This window comes from Procambarus clarkii, chromosome 23, assembly GCF_040958095.1.
Source record: "Procambarus clarkii isolate CNS0578487 chromosome 23, FALCON_Pclarkii_2.0, whole genome shotgun sequence".
Classification (NCBI taxonomy): domain Eukaryota; kingdom Metazoa; phylum Arthropoda; class Malacostraca; order Decapoda; family Cambaridae; genus Procambarus; species Procambarus clarkii.
In genome coordinates, this window is record NC_091172.1 from 20,645,337 (window position 1) to 20,666,421 (window position 21,085).

General features: G+C 43.8%; 1 protein-coding gene across 1 annotated transcript in view; it reads left to right on the plus strand.

The window, feature by feature from the left end:
• The window catches only part of LOC138367752 (uncharacterized), a 33,779-nt gene extending 13,117 nt beyond the window's left edge, over nt 1–20,662 (plus strand). The window contains exons 4-5 of the mRNA XM_069329703.1: nt 13,553–13,689; nt 20,579–20,662. Of these exons, the coding sequence (XP_069185804.1) occupies nt 13,553–13,689; nt 20,579–20,662 (221 nt within the window). The remainder of the gene's footprint in view (nt 1–13,552; nt 13,690–20,578) is intronic.
• Nucleotides 20,663–21,085: the final 423 nt, after the last annotated feature.

Here is a 21,085-nt window from a genome sequence, read left to right on the forward strand (position 1 = left end):
TGCCATTAACCAAGTCGTTACTAAGTAATTGATTCATCAATGTATTATTCTCCCACTTCCGAACACTGAACGTAATCTAACGTTATACCTTAGGAATAGCAATGAACGCAGTCAAATGATATTTTAGGGTGAACGAATGACTATATTGTCCTTGGTAGGCTAGATGCGGGCGGAGTGAAGAGATTAGGACGTCACTCTACCGACGAGCTCCAATGAATGGATTAAAGAACAGTGTTCAGTTAGTGGTATGAATATTCTGTGAGCGTCATAACTTACTTTCTTCCTTGTGCTGAACAAGACATCACAGCATATAGCACAATGCTGTGTTATAGAACATAGCATGTGCTATGTTTTATAACAATGAGATGAGCTACATTTTTTTTCTCTATTTGCAGATGATAAGTCACAATAACGCAGCGGCAGATATGATAACCATTCCACGCCTCTGAAAAGCTAGAAACAGGCGACGTTTCGACCCATCCAGGACTTGATAATGGTCCAGGATGAACCGAAACGTCGTCGTCTCTGCATTATTTCAGATATGACGTTTGGTCAGCATTCGGTTATTTCCTTCGAAGCGTCATAGTAACGAAGACCAACACCCTTAAAAACAAGGTCAAAATCCGAATAACGAATGCCAACGTGCCAAATAACGAAGGGCCAACATTCCAGTAACGAAGGTCAACATCTCAGTTAATGAAGACCTTGCTGTAATAAAGCATGTTGGGGTAGAAATATATGTTTTAAAACAGTGACATCAGTTGCATTTATGTTGCTCTACTAAAGTGAATACCCGGCTGCGCCCAGGTCTCTCCCCGCCTCTCCCCCCCCCCCCCCCTTGTTTCATCTCCACTATCTCTAGACCCTTCTCCCTCCCTCTACCACTCCTCCTCTTTCTCATAAAAAATATTTAACGAACTACTAAAATTGTTTAACGGTAGTGTGTTTGACATGCCGATATTTCATATAGTGTGGCACTGGAGACGACTTCAACTGGCCAGTGACATGTGCTTCGTGTGTGAAAGTTTAGTGGAGTTAGACCCCCAAGTATTTGTCTCCAGCTTTAACACAATATATTTTTTCTTATCGATATAAATTCCCATCGCAGAATCCTAGTAACGAAGACAAACACCTTAAACTACAAGGGTTGACATCCTTATAACTTTGATCAACATTCAAAATAACAGAGAACAACATTCCCATAACGAAGACCAAATTGCTACTAACTTGTTCCCTTAATCCCAAGAACTGAAGCAGAAATAAAACTATCTCGACCACTGACAAAAATCTTCGAGTTCAATTGCCCTCAATTGTCTACTCCATTGCCTTCTTCCTTCCCATCTTGAAGAAGACGAAGGATAGGTCTTCGAAACATTTCGCCCGGGGTTCCTATTGTTTCCTCTCCCTGGAGCCTCAGTGAATTAACAGCTTCAAAGGCTTCAGAGGAATTAACAGAAGCATTATCGTCAACACTTTTGGCTCATTCATGTTTTAAAGTTCACTTTTTTACTACAATAGATCCTAATTTCAGTGCCAAGAAATCTTAGAAGTGTTATGAGTTTCTTGTCTTTGGTGAGCCAGAATAATTAGCGTTAATATTTTGTTTTCTAAATATTGTAGGTGGAAATATTGCCTATTACAACGTTGCAGTTAGCAAACCGGCAGGGGGACAATCTTGCAGGGGAGACAATCTTGTAGGTGTAATGTGACCCCATAGTAGTCTGAGGGGAAAGAAAACAATTTGTGACCTCATTTTACCTTCACAGAAAGATTCCAGTGAGTGCTGAACTTTCTCACCTTTAATTCGTGTTTTATCTATATTTAACTTTAAATTATATTAACTTTTATCATTCATAAAAATTACCAAAAGTTACAAAGGCGTTAACTTTTTCAGGGTTTGCTAAATCATAAATTAACTCAATTTTAATCCCAACCACCCAATGAATTATTAACATGGGGATGTTGAACTCTTGCATTTAACTGTAGGTTAAGTGAAAATGCAACACATCCACCTTCTCAGTCTTGTCTTCAGTGTTGGGTCGAATGGATTGTGAGGACAATATAGGAGAATGTGGCGGCGGTTATCATTCACTGTCGTACCCTGAAACTTCTCGCGGCCTGGTCGACGACCGGGCCGCGGGAACGCTAAGCGCCGGAAGCACCTTAAGGTAACCTCTCGTTGACCTCAGTGTGTTCTGACCTCCTCTCGTCGACGTGTAAGTATAATCTCGACACTCGTGTATTCTGGTAAGTATATTCATTGTCGTGTAACAATATTTTCGTCGTCATGGGTTGCGTGCCAGCTGTGGCCGGCAGGGTATGCTCTGTGGATGTCAGGGTATGCTCTGGGGATCTCTGAGAATGGCAGGGTATACTCTGGGGATATACTCCGTCAGTAGCAGGCGTGACAAGGGCCGCCGGAGCCAAACTGCCCAACAATACCCCATTGTGCGGTGTTTGCTCCACCACAACGAGCGCTGGCGGCAGCGACTCGCTTGATTGTAAGAACGACAGTAAACGAGTAATGGTCGTCCGCGTGGGTGTTGACTGCTTTATGGTCCCCCGCCCCCCCTTCAACCCCCACCCCCACACACCCTGCCCTCCACCCCCAACCCCCTCATCTACACCTCCCTCCCCCTCCACCTTCCAGAAGTCGCCTCTAATATATCAAACGTGGAAAATTTGGCGCAGCATATTTTCACAACCCAGTAAGTTCCGCAGGATGTTATATGTTGACGCAGACGTTGTCTGGGGTGAGCGTCCAGGTGTGCCGCTGAGCCATGACCTGCCACACCATCCCCAGGCTACTACGAGGGAAGGCAACCATCAGCGGAAAGCGCCAATCCATCACGTCTATATAGCACTAGGTAGGGGCCAGGATAAGGACTTAGGATGGGACGGGGGAAAGGAATGCGGTGTTCAAGCAACCACTTGGAAGGTCGGGGATTGAACGCTGACCTGCATGAAGCGAGACCGTTGCTCTACCGTCCAGCCCAAGTGGTAAAAGAATAAAGCGCGGGGTTAAGTTTATTTTTTCATGGTAATAGTTCCAACCCTTCCAGTTAATGACTAGCTCGCCGTTTAACTACAGGTAAACAGGTGGTATGACACGTCGCCCTCACAACAGTTCATGAGAAAAAATTATTTTAATTTTGCTGTGTAAGACGTGTTTATTGGCCGGCGTCTCCCATCCTGTAAGTGAATACCCACAATCTAAAATTGATTATATCTATAAATACATATTGTGTGTGTGTGTGTGTGTGTGTGTGTGTGTGTGTGTGTGTGTGTGTGAGTGTGTGTGTGTGTGTGTGTGTGTGTGTGTGTGTGTGTGTGTGTGTGTGTGTGTATGTGTGTGTGTGTGTGTGTGTGTGTGTGTGTGTGTGTGAGTGTGTGTGTGTGTGTGTGTGTGTGTGTGTGTGTGTGTAAATCACGAAGAAATTAACACGTGATGAACAATGTGACAATGTCAGACCACGAAGGATTAAGACAGGAATTTCCTAACGTACTTTCATACATAATAATACATCTTCAGCACTCTCAAAGGAAACAAAGGATCAAAGGGAACTCCTTCTGAAGATGTCTTATTAAATACGAAAGTACTTAAGGAAATTCCTATCTTAATCTTTCCTTCGTGGTCTGACACTGTCATAAATAAATATATACATATATTATATGTATATATTTGGTGTTATATATATATATATATATATATATATATATATATATATATATATATATATATATATATATATATATAAAACACCATTCAGGCTGGTTGGCAATATATTATATATATATATATATATATATATATATATATATATATATATATATATATATATATATATATATATATGTCGTACCTAGTAGCCAGAACGCAGTTTTTGGCCTACTATGCAAGGCCCGATTTGCCTAATAAGCCAAGTTTTCCTGAATTAATATATTTTCTCTAATTTTTTTCTTATGAAATGATAAAGCTACCCATTTCATTATGTATGAGGTCAATTTTTTTTATTGGAGTTCAAATTAACGTAGATATATGACCGAACCTAACCAACCCTACCTAACCTAACCTAACCTATCTTTATAGGTTAGGTTAGGTTAGGTAGCCGAAAAAGGTAGGTTAGGTTAGGTTAGGTAGGTTAGGTAGTCGAAAAACAATTATTTCATGAAAACTTGGCTTATTAGGCAAATCGGGCCTTGCATAGTAGGATGAGAAGTGCGTTCTGGCTACTAGGTACGACATATATATATATATATATATATATATATATATATATATATATATATATATATATATATATATATATATATATATATACATATATATATATATATATATATATATACATATATATATATATATATATATATATATATATATATATATATATATATATATATATATATATACATACATCTGGGACTATAGTGTGTGAATGTGTGTATACCTACGTAGTTGTACTCACCTAGTTGTGCTTGCGGGGGTTGAGCTCTGGTTCTTTGGTCCCGCCTCTCAAATGTCAATCAACTGATGTACAGATTATTTTTAGCCTATTGGGCTCTATCATATCTACACTTGAAACTGTGTATGGAGTCAGCCTCCACCACATTATTGCCTAATGCATTCCATTAATTAACTACTCTGACACTGAAAAAGTTCTTTCTAACGTCCCTGTGGCTCATGTGGGTACTCAATCTCCACCGGTCCCCCCTTGTTCGTGTACCACCAATGTTAAAAAGTTTATCCTTATCTGCCCTGTCAATTCATCTGATAATTTTGTAGGTCGTGATCATGTCTGCCGTTACTCATCGCCCTTCCAGTGTCATGAGGTGCATATCACGCAGCCTTTCCTCGTAGATCATACCTCTTAGTTCTGGGACTAGCCTAGTGGCATACCGCTGAACTTTTTCCAGCTTCATCTTGTGCTTGACAGAGTACGGGCTCCATACTGGGGCCGCATATTCCAGGACTGAAATTTAAATTTAAATTGAAATAAGTTTATTGAGGTAAAATACACACAAAGGGATGAGGTAGCTCAAGGTATTCCCACCCCGTTCAGTACAACGTGTTCATACAATTCCAGGATTGGTCTTACATATGTGGTGTACAAGATTCTGAATGATTCCTTACCCAGGTTCCTGAAGGCTGTTATGATGATAGCCAGCCTTGCGTATGCCGCAGATGTAATTCTTTTAATGTGGGCTTCAGGAAACAGGTTTGGTGTGATATCAACTCTTACATCTTTCGCTGTGTCCGTTGCATGAAGTACTTCATCTCGCATTCGGTATCCTGTGTCTGGCCTCCTCTTTTCACCACCTAGTTTCATTACATTGCATTTAATCGGGTTGAACTTTATATAGTATTGATTTGTTGGACCATTCATTCAGTCTGCCCAGGTCATCTTGTAGCCTCCTACTATCATCCTCTGGTTTAATCCTCCTCATAATTTTTGCATCATCAGCAAACAATGAGAGGAACCATTCTATACTCCATGGGAGATCATTTACATATATCAGAAACAGTATAGGTCAAAGGACTGACCCCTGCGGGACTCCACTTGTAACGTCTCGCCAATCTGTGACCTCGCCCCTCACAGTGACTCGCTGTCTTCTGATGCTTAGGTACTCCCTTATCCAATGAAGTACCTTCCCTTTCACTCCAGCCTGCATCTCCAGCTTTTTCACTAGCCTCTTGTGTGGTACTGTGTCAAAGGCTTTCTGGCAATCCAAAAATATGCAGTCTGCCTACCCCTCTCTTTCTTGCCTAGTCGTAGAATTCAATTAATCCTGTGAAGCAGGACTTGCTATCCCTGAACCCATGTTGATGCTGTGTTATAAAGTTCTTTCGCGCCAGATGGTCCACTAGCTTTTTTGGCACAATCTTTCCCATCAACTTGCATGGTATGCAAGTTTGGGACACTGGCCTGTAGTTCAATGTCTCCTGTCTATCCCTCTTCTTGTATATCGGGTCTACATTAGTAGTATTGCAAATTTTTAGCAGTTCCCCTGTTACCATTGATTTGTTATACTCAAGAGTGGCAGGCACAGTGCTTCTTTTCCTTCTTATAGTATCAATGGGGAGATTCCATCTGGGCCTTTAACCTTTGTCACATCCAACTCTAGCAAAAGCTTCCTTACTTCCCCCCTGGTAATCTCAAACTCTTCCAGTGGTTCCTGGTAAACTATTCCCTCTCTTATCTCTTGTGATTTCTTCACAAAAAAAAATCACTCAATGGCGTGGTATATCAATGAGAAAATTATTTTGGGGTTATGAGATATCTGGAACCGGGGTTCAGGTGATTCCCAGACCTATTTAGACCTCTAAACCTATTCAGCCAACATAGGAAACAAGGATATGAACCCGGAACTCTATAGATTTCAATGGGAGGGTCTGGACGCCCGGAGTGCTGCCCAGACAGGATTTGACAATAGGTCTACATTCTGGCCTACGGGTAAGGGTGTAAGCACCATTTAACACGATTAACAAGGGCGAACTATATCGACCCTCCCCAGGATGCCACGCTGCAGTATAGTTGCCTAAATACTTCCTGGTACCTATTTGATTCTAGGTGAACAGATGTATTAGGTGGCAGGACACGTGCCTAGACATTTCTGTCTTGCACGGAAGTCGAATCCGGATGATCCCCGATAGTGTGTCGAGAACGAAGCCCACTGTGAGAGAACGGTAATGTTACAGCCTTAGCATATGTCTTAATGATTCATAACTACTTCCTAGTATCTGTGAGCAAATACTTCATCACGGTAATGTGGACTTTTGTATCGTATAAGAACTGTGTACACATGCTTACATGGGCTGTACATGTGTACTGTCCACATGTATGTACACTTTACACTGTGCCTGTATACTATGTGCACACAAAACCTGCCACTAAAAACCGGGGACACACAAAAAAGAATAAAACCCCCCAAAAAACACATACATCAAAGTATTTTACTTCTCGCCTGGCCTGAGTTTCCCGTCAACCTGTCACCCCTTCCCCCTCCTCCTCTCCTCCCCTCCCCCCTCCTCTGTTCCCCTCCCATTCCCTTTCCTTCTCACTCAAACAAAACCCGTCCCTTCACCCTCACCTTTCGCCCCCCCCCCTCCAACCCTCTGTCATCGCTGCCTGTTAGGTTTTGTCCTCCCCACTGTCAACCTCTGTCAGTGACTGTCACACACAGCCATTCACTTCCTGTCATGGTTCCTGTACCGACGCCGACCGCTGTCATCTTTTGTCACCTCGCTTCACCTGCACCAGCGTCTCCCTGCACCTTCTGCTCCCCTGAGACCATGGAGCTGTCTGAGGGCGTCCCTGAGACCATGGAGCTGTTTGAGGGCGTCCCTGAGACCATGGAGCTATCTTAGGTCGTCCCTTAGATCATGGAGCTGTCTGAGGGCGTCCCTCGTCCCTATTTGGGGGTGTTCCTGGAGACCAGGGGCCAAATTCACGAAGCAGTTACGCAAGTACTTACGAACGTGTTCATCTTTCCTCTATCTCTGACGGCTTTGTTTACATATATTAAACAGTTTATAAACATGAAAACTTCCCAATCAACTGTTGTTATTGTTATAAACAGCCCCCTGGTGCTTCGGAGCTCATTAACTGTTTAATAATTGTAAACAAAGCCGTCAATGGTTGAGGAAAGATTTACACGTTCGTAAGTACTTGCGTAACTGCTTCGTGAATCTGGCCCCAGAAGAGCGTAAAGGCTTCCAAGAGGGCCAGTGGAGTGCATGAGATATTCCCCTAGACCAGAGAGCTCTATATAGAGGCTTGGCAGAGACCAGGAGAGCTGCGTGCAGGTCTCTGCCTCCTCCCGCGGCTTCAGGAGAAAAGCCCTCGGTGTTTACCGCCGGTGTTTAAGACCACTTTAAGCTTCTCTACCACCATGAAATTTTGATGAGTGGGACGGCGCTGGGGGGTATAATCTTAGCCTCAAACAGTGGAGTACTGAACGGCGCCGAGACACACACACACACACACACACACACACACACACACACACACACACACACACACACACACACACACACACACACACACACACACACACAAACACACACACACACCTCTAGATATTAGAAAGAACTTTTTTAGTGTCAGAGTGGTTGACAAATGGAATGCATTAGGGAGTGATGTGGTGGAGGCTGACTCCATACACAGTTTCAAGTGTAGATATGATAGAGCCCAATAGGCTCAGGAACCTGTACACCAGTTGATTGACGGTTGAGAGGCGGGACCAAAGAGCTAAAGCTCAACCCCCGCAAGCACAACTGGGTGAGTACACACACACACACACACACACACGGGGGCCTGGTAGCCTGGTAGATAGCGCGCAGCTCTCGTAATTCTGTGGCACGGGTTCGATTTCCGCAGCAGGCAGAAACAAATAGGCAAAGTTTCTTTCACCCTGAGTGTCCCTGTTACCTAGCCGTATATAGGTACATGGGAGTTAGTCAGCTGTCACGGGCTGCTTCCTAGGGTGTGTGTGTGTGGTGTGGGGGAAAAAAAGTAGTTAGTAAACAGTTGATTGACAGTTGAGAGGCGGCCGAAAGAGCAAAGCTCAACCCCCCGCAAACACAACTAGGTGAATACAACTAGGTGAATACACCAGGGCGCCTGTTAGCTGAGTGGACAGCACTCAGTACTCGTAATCCTAGGGACCGCGGTTCGATCCCCGGCGATGGCGGAAAACAAATGGGCAGAGTTTCGTTCACCCATTTGTCCCTGTTACCTTGCAGTGAATAGGTACCTGGGAGTTAGACAGCTGTCACAGGTTGCTTCCTGGTGTGTGTGTGTGTGTGTAATTACCTAAGTGTAGTTACAGGATGAGAGCTACGCTCGTGGTGTCCCGTCTTCCCAGCATTCTTTGTCATATGAACGTGTATACTCACCTAATTGTGCTTGCGGGGGTTGAGCTCTGGCTCTTTGGTCCCGCCTCTCTACCGTCAATCGACAGGTGTACAGGTTCCTGAGTTGCACTAATTGCTAGCCTCGAGTACTAGCCCACTACCTGCTAGCCTCGAGTGGTAGCCCACTACCTGCTAGCCTCGAGCCTATTCGCCACTTGTCTGTCCCCGAGCCGGCTAGGTCCGGGTCACGTCGTCAGCCTGGCACCTGCGAGCCAGCAAGACCAGTTAATTGAATTGTTTACCGTCCCGTCTGCCTGACATGGTAAGAAATCTTGTCTTCCGTCCACCTCGTTCACCTGCTGACGCTCTGTCTCTTCTGATCTACATCTTCTTTATTTCTTAGGGGGATTTACGGCGTTATAAAAGAACACTCGATGATTTAATATTAATATAAATGGGTTTGAAACGATGTGTTTGAAGCTCTTAAAATACACAAAATGCAGGTTATTCAGTACGCAGTTGACCACAAAAATGGAGCTGTTGATGTTTAGTTTTAATCTAGTCAAGAGCCAAGCAAACTAGTCAGATACTAGAATGAAACATGTGTAACTTGTATGCCAAATAGCTTGCATTTCCTTGCATGTAACAAGCCACATTCTAGTGACGCTTAACCCATTTGCAATAATGTTGTTATTGCCATTATTCTTTCACTTTTGTTGCACATTTATGGCCGATAATATTTAGAGTAAAAACATGAAATATTTCGTAAGAGAATTACCGGGAGAGGATTACAGCTGCTCAAAGGGCAGTAATTCTGAAATTCAAATTTAATAATCCACACTCCGCGTTTTTAGAGCCAATCTAACTCACTTACTGGGGGCTGGACAGAGGACTAATTAAACTTGTGGTTTGACTTAGAGGCAGCTAATCAAGGGGGGAACATTTTGGAAGCAGAATACCCCACTTCCGTTTCATGTAGGAATTAAATTATTGAAATCTTCTGTGAAAGGACCACGCAACATAAAATGTTTGGGTCGTGTGTTGACTACTGACGGGTGATGATTAAGAGACTTTTTGTTTCAATTTTTATGAAAGAGTGTTAAATGAGCGCATACAACAGCGGGTTTTGTTGGAGACGAGAGACGGGAGACATGTCCCGTCACGCAGGGTGCAGTCGCACCTCCACAGATCTCCAGTAACATCTGTTGATACTGGTAATGGCTCAAATGGGGCCACCACTTACGGGCTATTCATGCCCGTGCCACCTTTTGGGTGGCTTAATCTTCATCAATCAATCAATCGGAGACGAGAATACACCTGAGGACTCTGTACATGGTCTTCCTGAGTGTAGAACAAATTAATAACAAGCAAGTTCCGTCCTTGTTTTCATTTTTGCAGCTGCTGGAGGTTTCCTGCAAAAATATTGTACCTGTATTTGCTGCTGCTGTTCCTATTGTTGCAGAAGTTAATGGGTGCTACAGAAATTTCAGCTTTAGCTGCTGGCATTGTTTTACCTTCTTCTGCTTTTGACAGGGAGGTAGCAGCCCGGATGGGGATTAGGTGACAGATAGCAGTTGGGATAGCGTGAGAGATATCAATGGAAGGGGAGATAAGATAGAGTTGATAACAAGTACATGCGTGAGGCTGTGAAGGGAATGTTCTGGTGTTAATTGTGGTAAGATAGGAACAGAACGATGGTGGTGTTATTAGTGGGGTAAGCAATTGTAGTAGGAAGTGGTCAAATCCACAAGGGCCGTGACGAGGATTCGAACCTGCGTCCGGGACTATTCCAGACATTGCCTTAATCGACTGAGCTACGACATGGCAAAAAGAATTGAAACCAGAAGTTCTACTGAACTTACTTGGGGCCTCTCCTGCAGCCTCTCCGAGTCACAAACCAGGGTCTTACACAACTTCCCTATGCACTCGAGCTATGTTAATAGGCCGTTCTACCTCTTCGCCCTTACTTCATTACACACAAAAATCACAATAGCGTGATGCATCAAATGAACAAATACACAAGGGTTTGTGGATTTGTTCCTTTGATGCATCAAACTATTGTGATTTCTGTGTGTTGTGGGGAATGGTCTTAGCGACTGGGGATAGGAATAGGTGATGGTAGGCCTGGCTGAACATGGGATGAGTGGCAATGTTATCAACCTGAATTTACTTGGAATTGGGAATATGAATGAACATGAGAATAGGTGAGAGTGACGGTAATGGGAAGGGTCTTGGGAATGGGTCGTGAGTAAGGAGAAAGACGTTGTCCAACAGGCGTTTCCTCGCGCTTGTGTGTGTTTTTAAGGAAGGTAATAGAATTTGGCAGCGGGAATTGAATTGTATCCTCAACAGGGGCCAGTGGCGAGGCCCCCCTGTGATTTGGAATAATGCTGTTGGTGGTTGTGATGGTGCTGCTGGTGGCGTTGATAGTGTTGATGATAGCGGCATTGATAGTGTTGATGATGGTGGCGTTGATAGTGTTGATGATGGTGGCGTTGATAGTGTTGATGGTGGTGACGTTGATAGTGTTGATGGTGGTGGCTTTGATAGTGTTGATGGTGGTGGCGTTGATAGTGTTGATGGTGGTGGCGTTGATAGTGTTGATGGTGGTGGTGGTGGCGATCGTAGGTAACGGTGGCGAGACTTCTAAATTATGAACAAGTCATAGTTAGGGTTGTTGGTGACTGTGATCATCAAAAGATAAGGGCGATGGAATTGACTGATTAATAATTGTCAACACCACAACGAAATCATTGGTTTGTGATAAATACTAAAATATAATATATATATATATATATATATATATATATATATATATATATATATATATATATATATATATATATACATATACATATATATATATATATATATATATATATATATATATATATATATATATATATTTATTATATATATATATATATATATATATAAACGTACATTACCAAATCAAATAGAAACTAAATTTAGTAATTATCAATAATAAAAATTAGACTGATGAAACTAACAAAGTCCTTATAATTAACACTTTAAACCCCAACTCTGCCGCCAGAGGACACTACTTGGGCGAAGCCTGTGTCAAAACAAGCGACACCATCCGTGGATGAGCGTGAAATTGTGTCAACCCAAAGAGAGGCGAGTTACTCCCCTGATGGTCATCACAGAATGGGAGGGAATGCCTTGAGGCACCCAAGGTGGGTCAGGCATTCTTGACCACTGTAAGCTTGCCCTTTATCAGATACATTTATATGTAGTAGGTCAATTGCGGCAGGTTTTTTTTCGACTGCCGTGCCTCTTAGGTAAGAATTATTATAATATCTATAGAAAATAAGAGGATGTTTCGAGTTAGGTTCAACAGGCTTGAGTACTCTTGTGTTCTATTACAATTTAATATAAGTTGGCTTCAAGTGTTTTAAACTGCTTTAAGAACACGCTGGATAGCTCAGCTCTACAGTAAAATGTTGTGCTCCTATATTGATCCTGCAACAGCAAGTAAAAGTTGGAATAATGCTCTAAATCAGCTGTCAGCATCAGATTTAGAGCTGTGAGTGAAAACTTGAGTAGAGCCCTCATGGGAAAATTATCGTGTTGGAAGTAAATATGTGAAAAGCTACATAGTGAATGTCTACTTTAGCACCACCGAGGGTAATAGTCAGGTAATTATTAGGAGAGAGTACAAAACCAGTATGACTATGTAACACATGGAAGAGATATGACGATACGGAGCTACGACAGACCTGAAGGAAGGAATAGTGATCACTCACTTGGACCATCGAGGATCGAACGACGATCTGCAAGGATCGACATCGTCGCTGTATCAACTCAAGTGGTTGGTACCTGGCATCACCAAAGTACCTACAGTACAATACCCTATGAAAACAAGACCTCGAAATGTTATACTCAACTTACAGAAAAGCATAATAAAGAAGGGCGGCTTAAAATAGAAATCATAAATTTCCCTGGAGCAAGACCGTCGTACAAAACGAGATATCACTTTAATTTTTCTACAAAAAAATGCATCTATAAATCTTGTTTCCGATTCAAATGAGGAAAATCAACTGTGTCTCCATAAGATATATTAATAAATATGTTGATTTTACGTATATAGTCATGAAAATACATGTGTAAAACACCCCATAATAGGCCTGAAACTGTAGCAACTTGTCCAAGTCGATGAACGTTTGTATATGGAACAGAACAGTACCTTTTGTCATGACGTGTGTAGCTGCTTTTGTTTGTTTAATTTCTTGTGAAGGCTGCTGCTGAAGTTTTTTTTTTTTTAATTAGCATTTTTTTCCAATTTGATTGAAGAATTAAGGCTGGCAATCTGCACAATCTTTACAACATTAACACGCATTGCCTAATTGAAAGACAAACTCATTATCAAACTGAAAATGCACTAAAAATTGGGTAATTTTGATATCGATAGCGATGCCGACCCTACAAAACAAAATATATATATTACTCGTTTGTGGAAAAAGTTACAAAAATCGCATTTTGTGTGCATAAATTTACAATTCAAAACGACATCAAAAGAAATTAAAATTAGTGGTGGGATATTTATAATTTGACGGTAATATATACGAAGATATTAATATCCAAACTCATTCATATATACCAAATATGAGCTGCCTCGTAAGGGCTCATAGATCTCATGTAGTATCCTATATTATCATGTGCCACTTTATTTAGCATTAGTCTTTGATGCTATTGCTGTTGCTAGTAGAAGCAGCATTATCAAGAACAGTAACTGCAATAGTAGCAAGAAAGTATTAGCAGCAGCTGCAGTAGCAGCAGCTGCAGTAGCAATAATAGTAATTGCAGCAGAAGTAGAAGTAGCAGCAGTTGTTTAGGTAGTATTACTCCAAGCAGTAGTAGAAATATTAAAATATTATTAGTACTAATAGCTAGAGCAGGACGTGTTTTAACATTTAATATTTTTTTGCAACTATTTGCTCTAAATATTTTAGCAATAAAGCGATGCGTTATAAAGTCATCATTTTTTAAAAAACAAATACGACGAAAATTTTAACCTTCAACAAGAATACATGATATCTAAACGCCCTATACAACTAACCTATACATTTAAGTGAACTTGTTAATAAATTTCAAGCACAGCTTAGGGTCAACGTGTCCGAGCTGGAGTAAGCGCACACAGCACTCACCGTACCTTGCAGAAGCTTAGGTCAACGAGTGCTTATTACTAGTAAGCGCGCACAGTAGTCACAGTAGTGATAGTGATCTCTAAAATAAACGGAAACACAGTCGATCTGAGCTCACCACGATCTCAACTTTGAAATCGCAATTAATTAAATGCAACTGGTGATTCAAATTGTAATTAAGTAGATATTACCATGTTGCTTGATGTTGCAATGTTCAAGATACATCATTTTATCATCCGGTCGGTCGAGCTGTAGCTCATGGTCACCCAAAAAGACATGCACCCACGACTACACACACGCACACACACACACACGCGCGCATGCACACACTTGAGCGCAAAGAACACCCATGCACTAACTGGCTATTCCTTAATGGAATGTCAGGATTAAGTTGCAGTTTTCAGTTTCTTCGGGCTCCCATCCACGTACTGGACCTGGCTTGGCTAAGGGCCAGCCAGGGTTGAAGTGCAGTTCGCGGAACACCAATGAAGGGTTTTGTTACGTCACTATTAAGTATTCCTGCCACTTGCACCTCAAAAAAACAGCCCCTCTCCTGTGTCAGGTAAGTCCACTACGGGCTCACCATAACGAGTGCTACTTGGAAACTTTTTGTTCCAAGTAGCGAATCTTAAACGAAAAAAGCATTGCACCCCAACGCCTCCATTCCTTAGCTAAGAAACGTCACTGTCATATGACCCGACTTCCTCTTGTTTCTCTCTTTATTTATCTCTAGTCAAGTGTGTGTGTAATTTCCTTAACTACCTAAGTGTAGTTACCCAAGTGTAGTTACAGGATGAGAGCTACGCTTGTGGTGTCCCGTCTTCTCAGTACTCTTTGTCATATGACGCTCTGAAACTACTGAAGGTTTTGGCCTCCATAACTTTCTTAACTTGTTTCAACCGTCTACCACTCTGTTTGCAGAAGTGAATCTTCTAAAAAAAAAATTCAGCAGCTTTGCTTACTTGTGTGTGTGTGTGTGTGTGTGTGTGTGTGTGTATGTGTGTGTGTGTGTGTGTGTGTGTGTGTGTGTGTGTGTGTGTGTGTACTCACCTAATTGTGCTTGCGGGGGTTGAGCTCTGGCTCTTTGGTCCCGCCTCTCAACCGTCAATCAACTGGTGTACAGATTCCTGAGCCTATTGGGCTCTATCATATCTACATTTGAAACTGTGAATGGAGTCAGCCTCCACCACATCACTTCCTAATGCATTCCATTTGCTAACTACTCTGACACTGAAAAAGTTCTTTCTAACGTCTCTGTGGCTCATTTGGGTACTCAGCTTCCACCTGTGTCCCCTTGTTCGCGTCCCACCAGTGTTGAAAAGTTCGTCCTTGTTTACCCGGTCGATTCCCCTGAGGATTTTGTAGGTTGTGATCATGTCTCCCCTTACTCTTCTGTCTTCCAGTGTCGTGAGGTGCATTTCCCGCAGCCTTTCCTCATAACTCATGCCTCTTAGTTCTGGGACTAGTCTAGTAGCATACCTTTGGACTTTTTCCAGCTTCGTCTTGTGCTTGACAAGGTACGGGCTCCATGCTGGGGCCGCATACTCCAGGATTGGTCTTACATATGTGGTGTACAAGATTCTGAATGATTCCTTACACAGGTTCCTGAACGCCGTTCTGATGTTAGCCAGCCTCGCATATGCCGCAGACGTTATTCTCTTTATGTGGGGTTCAGGAGACAGGTTTGGTGTGATATCAACTCCTAGATCTTTCTCTCTGTCTGTTTCATTAAGTACTTCATCTCCTATTCTGTATCCTGTGCCTGGCCTCCTGTTTCCACTGCCTAGTTTCATTACTTTGCATTTACTCGGGTTGAACTTCAACAGCCATTTGTTGGACCATTCACTCAGTCTATCCAGGTCATCTTGTAGCCTCCTACTATCATCCTCTGTTTCAATCCTCCTCATAATTTTTGCATCGTCGGCAAACATTGAGAGGAACGAATCTATACCCTCTGGGAGATCATTTACATATACCAGAAACAGTATAGGTCCGAGGACTGACCCCTGCGGGACTCCACTTGTGACGTCTCGCCAATCTGAGACTTCACCCCTCACACAGACTCGTTGTCTCCTGTTGCTTAGGTATTCCTCTATCCACCGGAGTACCTTCCCTCTCACTCCAGCCTGCATCTCCAACTTTCGCACTAGCCTCTTGTGTGGCACTGTATCAAAGGCTTTCTGACAATCCAAAAATATGCAGTCTGCCCACCCTTCTCTTTCTTGCCTTATTTTTGTTGCCTGGTCGTAGAATTCAAGTAACCCTGTGAGGCAGGACCTGCCATCCCTGAACCCATGTTGATGCTGTGTTACAAAGTTCCTTCGCTCCAGATGCTCCACTAGTTTTTTTCGCACAATCTTCTCCATCAGCTTGCATGGTATGCAGGTTAGGGACACTGGCCTGTAGTTCAGTGCCTCCTGTCTATCCCCTTTCTTGTATATCGGGACTACGTTAGCTGCTTTCCAAATATCTGGCAGTTCCCCTGTTGCCAGTGATTTGTTATACACTATGGAGAGTGGTAGGCTCAGTTCTCTTGCTCCTTCCTTTAGAACCCAAGGGGAGATTCCATCTGGGCCTATAGCCTTCGTCACGTCCAACTCTAGTAAACACTTCCTTACTTCCCCACTGGTAATCTCAAACTCTTCCAGTGGTTCCTGGTTAGCTATTCCCTCACTTACCTCTGGAATTTCTCCTTGTTCTAAGGTGAAGACCTCCTGGAATTTCTTATTCAATTCCTCACACACTTCCTTGTCATTTGTAGTGAATCCTTCCGCCCCTATCCTTAATCTCATAACCTGTTCCTTTACTGTTGTTTTTCTCCTAATGTGGCTATGCAACAATTTAGGCTGAGTCTTTGCCTTGCTTGCGATGTCATTTTCGTATTGTCTTTCTGCCTCTCTTCTCATCCTGACATATTCATTCCTGGCATTCTGGTATCTTTCTCTGCTCTCCAGTGTCCTGTTATTCCTATAGTTTCTCCATGCCCTTTTACTTTGCTGCTTAGCTAGCCTACATCTTTGATTAAACCATGGGTTTCTCATCTTCATTTCTCTGTTTTCCTTTTGGACTGGGACAAACTTGTTTGCTGCGTCCTTGCACTTCTGCGTGATGTACTCCATCATATCTTGGGCCGTCTTTCCCCTGAGCTCTGTTTCCCATGCTATATCTGTTAGGAATTTTCTTATCCCCTCATAGTTTCCCTTTCGGTATGCTAACCTTTTGGTTTCGGTATCCCTCCTCGAGTTCAATAACCCTTCTTCAATCAAGTACTCAAACACCAGTACACTGTGGTCGCTCATTCCTACTGGGTCCTCAAAACCGATTTCTCTTATGTCGGAGTCGTTCAGAGTGAAGACTAGGTCGAGTCTCGCTGGTTCGTCATTTCCTCTCATCCTTGTGGGTTCTCCGACATGCTGCGTTAAAAAGTTGCTTGTCACCACCTCCAATAGTTTGGCTCTCCACGTATCCTCGCCTCCATGCGGTTCCTTGTTCTCCCAGTCAATCTTTCCGTGATTGAAGTCGCCCATGATGAGCAGGTGGGATCTATTTCTACAGGCAGCAGAGGCTGCCCTCTCAATTATAGTGTTAACTGCCTTGTTGTTGTTTTCATACTCTTGACTGGGTCTCCTGTCATTTGGTGGAGGGTTGTATATTACTGCTACTACTATTCTTGGTCCTCCCATTGTTATGGTGCCTGCTATGTAGTCTCTGAACTCCTCACAGCCCGGGATGGCCATCTCCTTAAAACTCCATTCCCTTCTCATGAGTAGGGCCACTCCGCCTCCTCCTCTACCTTCCCTCTCTTTCCTTATTACTGTATACTCCTGGGGAAACACGGCATTCGTTATGATTCCAGAGAGTTTTGTTTCAGTGAGTCCGATTACATCTGGGTTAACTTCTTGTGCTCTTTCCCTTAGTTCACTTGTCTTGCTTGTGATCCCATCTATGTTTGAGTACATCACCCTGAAACTGACTCTCTTCTGCTTCTTTTCTGGGGGGGACCTTTGGGATCTGGGGTGAGTGGGAGCTGGGGGGACCTGGCACGGGGGGATTGGTGGAGGAGGGAGGGCTTGGGGTGGTGGGGGAGAGGGGGAGGGTACAGGGGGTGGATAAGAGGGGGAGGGTACAGGGGGTGGATAAGAGGGGGAGGGTACAGGGGGTGGATAAGAGGGGGAGGGTACAGGGGGTGGGTAAGAGAGGGAGGGTTGGGGAAGCATGGGGGGAGGAGAGGCTGTGGGGGATAGGGGAGATGGGGGGGCTTGGGGGGAGAGAAAAGGGTGGAGGGCTTGGGGGGCGTGGGGGAAAAGGGAGGGCTGAGGTGGGTGAGGAAGAGGGGAGGGTTTAGGGGAGTGGGGGAGAGGGGAAGACTTAGGTGGGGTGGGGGAGAGTGGGGGGCTTAGGGGGGAGGGGGAGAAGGGAGGGCATGGGGGTGGGAGAGACGGGAAGGCATGTGGGAGAAGGGAGGGCATGGGGGATGGGGGAGAAGGGAGGTCCTGGGGAGAGGGGTGAGGGGGAGAAGGGGGGTGAGTGGGGGGAGGGGGGTGGGTGGGGGGAGGGTGCCCTAGGTGGGTACTTAGTGGGGGGCTGACAGGGGATGGGGCAGGTTGGGTGTCTGTTGGGTAGAATTTGGGGGTGGTGCCCCAATCCCTGTGGCTGTTGCACTGTTTGAGGACGGTTCTCCACTTCCCTCTGGGATTGTAGGGTTCTGGGTTGTGGTACTCTGATTTCCTTCTCTCTCCCTGCGCTCCTTCCTCGCGTCTGCTGTCCGTATTCTCTCTTCCCTTGTCATATCCCTCTGCAGGAATATTTTCTTGAACTTCTCTACACCTTTTAGACAACACTTCCTTGCTAGCAGTTCCTCTTTCGCGATTTCGCTCATGAAAACCACCTTTATCATTCGGTCTCTGTCCTTGTTGTACTTTCCAAGCCTGAAAACCTTTTCAACATTTCGCTCAGCTCCCTCCATCCTTACCTCTTTAAGGATCTCTTTAATCATGTTTTTGTCCTTGTCTCTCCGCTCCTTTGGTCTGGTCCCTGTTTGTTCTTCAATGCCTGCTACTACTACTGCTCTATTTCTCTCTATCAGCCGGCTAGTACATCTAGCTGCTTCCTGAGAGGAAGCCACTTCCATGGCAACTTCCTTAACCGCAGACCTAGCTTCAGGGCTCTTTTTAAGCATTTCAGCAAATGAGATCTGGGTTGTGGTGGTCCCCTCCACAGTAGCATTCCCATCTCCCTGGGGTACGGTTTGTGCCTGGTATTGTGGAAGAGTCTCCTTTAGGTATCTTATCTCCTCCTTTGCTGCCCTTAAATCATCATTTGCTGTGTGTGTGTGTGTGTGTGTATGTGTGTGTGTGTGTGTGTGTGTGTGTGTTTACTAGTTGTGTTTTTACGGGGGTTGAGCTTTGCTCTTTCGGCCCGCCTCTCAACTGTCAATCAACTGTTTACTAACTACCATTTTTTTTTTTTTTTTTTTTTTTTTTTTTCCCCAGGAAGCAGCCCGTGACAGCTGACTAACTCCCAGGTACCTATTTACTGCTAGGTAACAGGGGCACTTAGGTTGAAAGAAACTTTGCCCATTTGTTTCTGCCTCGTGCGGGAATCGAACCCGCGCCACAGAATTACGAGTCCTGCGCGCTATCCACCAGGCTACGAGGCCCTCGTAGTGTGTGTGTGTGTGTGTGTGTGTGTGTGTGTGTGTGTGTGTGTGTGTGTGTGTGTGTGTGTGTGTGTGTGTGTGTGTGTGTGTGTGTGTGTGTTTGTGTGTGTGTGTACTCCTCTCAGTACTCCTCTCAGCTAAACAGTATTTTACTAATCTCTCCTTCTCTCTCCCCTTTTTTTAACTTTCTCTCTCCCCTCTTTTATCTTTCTCACTCCCTTTATCTCTCTCTCTCTCTCCCTTTTTTCTCTCTTCCCTTCATATCTTTCGCTCCTCTTATTTTTCTTTAAACTTTCTCCTCCTCCTCTTTCTCCCCCCCCCCCTCCTCTTTATATCCCCCCCCCACCCTCGTCTTTCTCTTTGTTGCTCTTCCATCTCTTGTTCCTCTATTTTATTGTTGTACTAACTCGCTCTTGCTGCAAGTCATGTGCCTGAAAACACACACACAAGAGCAGGCTGGAGATTAATGCAAGGGGTAACCCCAGCTTAGCAAGGGGGGAAGATGGTAAGGGGCAAGGGGGAAGGGGGTCGGACTTGAGGGAAGAAAAGCAATACATTTATTGCTAGTGGCAGAAGATTTTTGAGTAACTCAAGCGAAACGACTTCTAGCGTCCCAAGAGCTACAGCTCAACAAAATGACACACACACAAACCCAGTCACCAAATGAGTGACCGACAATCACAAACAACAGTTGAGCCGAGAGCTTGCGTCAGGTTAAGGCCAGTAACTGGAGAGTTAATCAAGGGGATAAGAGCTCTATAGCTATCAGTTTGAGAGCTTTGTAACATGCATTCAGGCAATGCCATGCAAAATCAAGGTAAATAACAAGCTACAAACTGGATGTTGGATAGCAGCATCATCCAAATTGCAATATAAATTTAAGTATTCTATTTGCAGGAAATAGCTGCAAAGTATCCTATGGAAATATCAATGACCATCTGTAAATATAAGAATGAAGAAATGGAAAAGAAAATTGAGTAAACTGTGCAAGATAAAGTTTAAAGAAACATGGAGTGTGTGTGTGTGTGGGAGTAGGTTGAAGAGGCAAGAGTGCCACATAGAGCAGCAGGAGTCGTCAGGTGGAAGATGATAGTGAGGAGCCGAGGACACGAGCACAGCTGCTGGGTGTAGTGAAACAATAATAGCCTCTTCTCGCCTCTCCAAGCGATGCTGTGCAGGGGGGACTCAACATGGAAATTTTATGCGAACTGGGGAATACCAAGACTCGTCCCACTTGAAGGAACTTTCCCTTCGAGACCTCGCATTTTCTACACGACAGGGAAAACGTCTGTAAAATGTATCAGATAAATGCAGGAATAAAAAGAGATCACAGAGAAATAAGGGTTGTAACAACGATTGGGGGTTGTAACAACAATAGAGCTTGGTATTTGTAGGGGTTGGTAA